The sequence below is a fragment of the Leptonychotes weddellii genome, chromosome 9 (assembly GCF_054177405.1).
Source record: "Leptonychotes weddellii isolate Sample4059 chromosome 9, ASM5417740v2, whole genome shotgun sequence".
In the NCBI taxonomy this organism is placed as follows: domain Eukaryota; kingdom Metazoa; phylum Chordata; class Mammalia; order Carnivora; family Phocidae; genus Leptonychotes; species Leptonychotes weddellii.
In genome coordinates, this window is record NC_138377.1 from 65,671,739 (window position 1) to 65,678,190 (window position 6,452).

The following is a 6,452-nucleotide window of genomic DNA, read 5'->3' on the forward strand; positions in this document are numbered from 1 at the left end:
TCTTAAAAAAAAAAAGAAAAAAGAAGCCAGCTAATCAAGATATAGTAGGGAGGGGAGGAAAGAGAGGAAGGAATGTGTATAGGATTTGGACATGAGCCACCTCCTCAAGTATGTGTTTGTGTCCACTTCTGAGAGCACCGGTCCATGAAGGCTATTTCATTTGCACCAAAAGAAGTTATGATAACTATAATTTTCCTTCCGTTCTTTGCCTACACGTGGAATTCTGTTTCTCCCTCCTCCCTTTTATTCTTTCCCTAAGAATAGTTGCTTTGGTTCTTTCCTGTGTTCCTGAGGAAATAACCCCTCTCTCTGTCAGGGAGACATTATGCAGATGCAACCTCATCTATCTCATGTTGTGTCTCTAAAGAAAAAATCATATACATCGCTATTTCTTTGGGTGACCTTGGCCAAAGTCATGCGGTTGCAGTTTGTCTGGAAGGAGGAGAGAGAGATCACTGATTTTTTCTCTTTTTCAAGTTATTATTTAAATTCCTGTTAGTTAACATTCAGTGTAGCATTAGTTTCAGGCATAGAATTTAGTGATTCATCACTTACTTTTTTTTCAAATATTTTCTTAATTTGAGAGAGAGTGCACATGCGCATGAGCTGGGGTAGGGGCAGAGGGAGAAGCAGACTCCCTGCTGAGCAGGGAGCCCTACAGTGGGGCTCGATCCCAGGACCCTGGGATCATGACCTGAGCGGAAGGCAGATGCTTAACCAACTGAGCCACCCAGGTGCCCGTGATTCATCACTTACATACAACACTGGATGCTCATCACAAGGGCCCTCCTTAATCCCCATCACCCATTTAGCCCATCCCCCTGCCTGCCTTCCCTCCAGTAATCCTGTTTGTTCTCTATAGTTAAGAGTCTGTTTTATGGTTTGCCTCTCTTTTTATCCCCACTATGTTCATCTGTTTTGTTTCTTAAATTCCACATATGAGTGAAATCATATGATAATTGTCTTTCTCTGACTGACTTATTCTGCTGAGCATAATACCCTCTAGTTCCATCCACCACTTCTTTGATTAAAGAAGCCAGACCCTATTTCTCATTTCTAAAATGGGGCATTAAATTCAGGGCATATTCACCTCCTATTCTTCCACTGTGTCTTTGGAGTTGATCTGGGTGATCTTTGCACCTGCCAGAGTACCCGAGGGTCAAACCATAGTAGAGTCTCCTGAAACCAGAATGAATCATGAGGAACAGTCCTCAGCAGATGGGTCCTGCCTGGCCCTCTGAGGGCTTGTGCCGGGCTCCCCTGCAGCTTCTCCCTGTGTCATCACTCAGCACAGCTGCACACAGCCATGTCTGGCATAGGGACTGAAAGTTTCTCCCAGGGAACGGTGGTTTTTTCTTCATTTGTGGCTTCAAAATCTTCGTTGCTTCAATCCCATTTCCTTTTGTGGTTCTCAAGACAGCTGCATAATTTCACCAAGATACAGAACACACCAGAAAAGGGAGGAGCACTCTTGTGGCAGCATAGGAGTGGTTTACAACTAGGAAAGCCCTTTCTGAGAGGGTCACTTGGCTTTCCATCCGGGTCACTGAGTCTCCACTGCTTCCTCCTGGGGAATAAAAAGCTGCATATTTCCTTGGTCATGAACTAGACACAATTGTGGTTAATTATTATACTGATATACAAGATTAAAAGAATCCAAACATTTTAATATAATCTATGTATTAGATTGAGCCAAATAAAATTGCCTCTATTAAACCACTTTCCATCTACAAAAATGACAATTTTTACATTTATTGAGATATAACTGAAAGTAATAATATAACTGAAAATACAACATAATGATTCAATATTTATACACATTAGGAAGTGATCACCACTGTAAGTGTAGTTACCATCTGCCACCTTACAAAGTTAATACAATGTTACTGACTATATTCTCCATGCTGTACATTACATCTCCATGACTTATTTTATTTTTTAAAGATTTTATTTATTTATTTGACAGAGAGCGAGAGAGGGAACTCAAGCAAGGGGAGTAGGAGAGGGAGAAGCAGGCTTCCCGCGGAGCAGGGAGCCCGATGTGGGGCTCGATCCCAGGACCCTGGGATCATGACCTGAGCCGAAGGCAGACGCTTAACAACTGAGCCACGCAGGCACCCCGGTGACTTACTTATTTTATAACTGGAAGTTTGTACTTCTTGATCCTCTTTGCTCATTTTGCTGCACCCAACCCCCCTCCCCTCTGGCACCTACAAGTCTGTTCTCTGTACCCGTGAGCCTGGGTTTGGTTTTGTTGTAAAAGAATCCAAATTTTAAGGGGTATTTTATTTACCAAACTTTGAAACCTACCAAACATTAAAAATACCATAATCACTGGCTCTGATGATAATTTTACTTCATTTAACCTTAATGACCTCCTTAAAGGCAAATACAGTCACATTAGGGGTTAGGTTTCAACATGTGGATTGAGGAATAGGGGTGGTGGGGACACAGTTCAGTCCAACATCAAGTCTTTGGATCATTAGCTTATCAAGTCTTTGAAATCATGTTAAAAGCCACATATAACATAATTGACATCCACAAGCATTGTAGGGAATGTTTCCTAGGTTTTCCCACGTCTCTCTACATAAATCATCACGGCCCAGCTGAGGTCATAAGGTCACGTCCGCAGCTCCCAGGGTCGTCTCTGAGTATCCTTAAGCCAATTAGGGGCTCAGTGCTGGAATCCAAAATGTGTGCCCAGTTTATGGTGAGGGACTCATTTCTCTGTTTCCTGGTCCTGAGAAACACAGAACCATTATGTTAGTTTGACTTGCCAACCACCAAGAAAGATAGTTCCCCCTGTCTGTGTTTTTATACACCTGACACTACAGGATCTTTCCTGCGAGGAGGACCCATCGTTGAGATAGAGCAGTACTCCAACGAGATCAGGCTTCCTTACCGTATACTCAGACAGAGGAAGACAAATACTGTATCACTTTTATATGAGATCGAAAAACGTGAAACTCATAGAAACACAGTAGAATGGTGGTTACCGGGGGCTGAGGGGTGGAGGAAATGGGGAGATGTTGGCTACAAACCTCCAGTTTAAAAAATGGAGAAGTTCTGGGGGTCTAACGTACAGCATTGTGGTTATAGTTAACATTAAAATATCATATACTTGAAAGTTGTTAGGAGAGTAGATCTTGAAAGTTCTCACCACAAAAAAAGCAATGGTAATTATGTGACGGGAAGGGTTAGCTAATCCTATGGTGGTGAACAGTCTGCAATGTGTACATGTATCAAACCAACACACTGTACACCTAGCACTTGCACAATGTTATAGGTCAATTATCTTAGTAAAGCTGGGAGCCAGAGAAAAGAAACTAAAATCAGTGGGACGAGAGTCCTGATATCTCATTTAGTCTGTAAGCTATTTTCCCTAAAATTGATGAGAGCCTTGCAGTGTTCCAGCCTCAGAGATGGAACTATCTCAGGAAATCCACAAGCTTGCTGGCCAGCAGAGCCATACAGAACTTCAGGAAACGGTTACCATGGGATATTTTTTAACCTGGCACAAAGAAACGGCATCCTGACTGAAAACAGGAACTTCTCTGGAAATCAGAAAGCAAGTTTTCACCTAGATCGCCTCTTTCCATTCCTAGCTCAAAGTAGCACAGGGTTCCTGAGTGCAGAGCCATCCGAGCTGGATTTTTTTCCTTCCCTCTAGTTGTGCCCAGCCCAGGACACTGACTGGAGAGAAATAAATCATCATTCTGCCCTCCAGGCTGCCCACTCCCACGTGCCTCCTGTGCCGCTCTGGGTTTGCGCTCAGCTCCCCCTCCTGTTGTTCTCACTGTGCCTCCCAGCACGCAGTAGTACACGGCCGAGTCTGACATTTGCACCGAGCGTTTCTCCAGGTGGAAGGACTTGTCACTCTTCAGATCGGCCTGAAAACCGCGATGCTCTACCCTCTGGTTTTCTGATGAGCTCTTCAGGAGGAGCTCGGGCCCTTTGTTCGGGTACTGGACATACCAGAAAACAACAATTGCGTAGCTGCTCTGGTAGGTGCAGTTCAGGGTCAGCGGTGTCCCCTCACGGAGGGTAACAGAACCTTCTGTCTGGGTCACTGTGTCTCCACTGGTCCCTCCAAAAATAATGAAGATTTTGTTATTTAGGAATTTATGAGCAAAAGGACAGTCCCCAGTGAGGAAATTGAGCTAGATATCATCACCCAGGCCTAGGAATAGAAAATCATTTAAAAAAATGAAACATTACTACAGAGATTCCTCCAAAAATTAAAAATAGAACTAGCCTACGACCCAGTAATCACACTACTGGGTATTTACTCAAAGAATATGAAAGCACTAATTCAAAAGGATATATGCACCCCTATGTTTATTGCAGCATTATCTACAATAGCCAAATTATAGAAGCAACCCAAGTGTCCATCAATAGATGAAGATAAAATGTGGTGTATATAGACACAATGGTATGTTACTCAGCCATAAAGAAGAATGAAATCTTGTCATTTGCAACAGCAAAACGCTAAGTGAAATAAGCCAGTCAGAAAAAGACAAATACCATATGCTTACACTCATTTGTAGAATTAAGAAGCAAAATAAATGAACAAAGGGAAAAAAAGAGAGAGAAAGACAAGCCATAAAACAGACTCCTAACTATAGAAAACAAACAGAGGGTTACCAGAGGGGAGGTGAGGGGGGCAGGGAATGGGACAAATAGGTGATGGGCATTAAGAGTACCCTTATCATGATGAGCACTGAGTAATGTATAAAATTGTTGAATCATTATGTTGTACACCTGAAACTAATATAACACTGTATGTTAACTATATTGGAATTAAAATTAAAAACTAAATAAAAAATAGATTTAAAAAAATGAAACATTACTCACTGAGAATTACTAGCAGGACCACCACAAGCATTGAGCAAAAAGCAGAACGCATGGCTGTTTGAGCTGTGGGAAGAGAAAAATGACTTTGTACCCCCAAAATATAACAAAGCTGATAGTGTGCTCCTCTAGTCTGATTCTGGATTCTGGATAGGATCTTCTAGAGAGTCTTTGCTCTTTTGGAAAGAACACCTTCCTGCCCTACAGCAACTTGCAACTGAAAAGAGAACACAACACGCACAGAGAAATAGGGCCAATGAGTGTCAAACCATCACGTGACTGAGGGAATAAACCACATCTGAGGAGTGGAGTGCCCTCTTGTGGCTTTCCCTGCACATTAAAGTGATGTCATTAACGTTGGGTATTTATAGTGTAAAATTTGTATTCACGTTTTATATTTAACTTACTAATTTTAATTTTTAGCATAACAGATAATTGTTTGCTTTGTTGTCATTAATTTTGTCATATTTTTCCATCTTAAACTCATTTTTAAATTTGGAGCCCTTATCAAGATGGCTCATTCTCTGTAATGAAGCACCTCCAAAACACAATACTGAAAGTTTTTTTAAGTTTAACTAAATGCTAAAGTCTTCATTACATAGTTATGTTCTCTTTCTAATAATAAACCATTGCAGGTGGTTATTAGAGTGTATACCATAATAATTTATATATATGCCAAAACTGCTTATAATGTGATCATTGGAGCTACAACCACTTCATTTTTTCTAAATTTAGCCTGCTTATACTATCATGTAACATATAACACCTCAACTTTCCTACCATTTTTCTCTGTTCTTACTACTGCAAAACCATTTGTATAATGCAGTAAGATAATATTTGGCCCTCAGTTGACGTCACACAATTATACCCACATTAGGGTATTAGAATTGCCTGACACAACCCTGGTACACTGCAGTCATTCAAATGATCCAAAGTATCCTCTTTTAAAATGATATTTTTCTTTTTTTTTTTTTTTGGTGTTTTATTTATTTTTTTTTTTTTAAGATTTTATTTATTTATTTGAGAGAGAGAGACTGAGAGAGAGAGCACATGAGAGGGGGGAGGGTCGGGAGGGTCAGAGGGAGAAGCAGACTCCCCGCCGAGGAGGGAGCCCAATGCGGGACTCCATCCAGTGACTCCAGGATCATGACCTGAGCCGAAGGCAGTCGCTCAACCAACTGAGCCACCCAGGCGCCCCGATATTTTTCTTTTTTTAATATTTTATTTATTTATTTGACGGTGGGGGGGCAGAGGGAGAGGGAAGGAGAGAATCTCAAGCAGACTCTCTGCTGAGCACGGAGACGGAGGCGGGTGCGGATCTCACAACGCCGAGATCGCGACCCGAGCTGAACTCAAAGAGTTGGACCTTAACCGACAAAGCCACCCAGGCGCCCCTTAAAATGATATTTTTCAAGTGTTATCCCAATCAGAACAAAAATGTGTAAGTGTTTATAGACCTCTCACACCCGCACTCTCTCGTGTCTGGTACCACCCATAAACGGATGACTTTCAGTTTTGTATCTTAGCCTGGCCCTCTCCCCTGGACTCCAGACTTGTATTTGCAAAAGCCAGCACAATATCTCCAACTCTACACATCACAG

General features: G+C 41.8%; 1 gene segment (V, D, J or C); it reads right to left on the reverse strand.

Moving 5' to 3' along the window:
- Window positions 1–2,002: 2,002 nt before the first annotated feature.
- LOC145723275 (T cell receptor alpha variable 18-like) lies at window positions 2,003–5,057 on the reverse strand. The segment is given in 3 exon segments: window positions 2,003–2,740; window positions 3,747–4,087; window positions 4,855–5,057. Coding segments are annotated over 3 exon segments (414 nt in total).
- Between the last annotated feature and the right edge of the window lie 1,395 nt (window positions 5,058–6,452).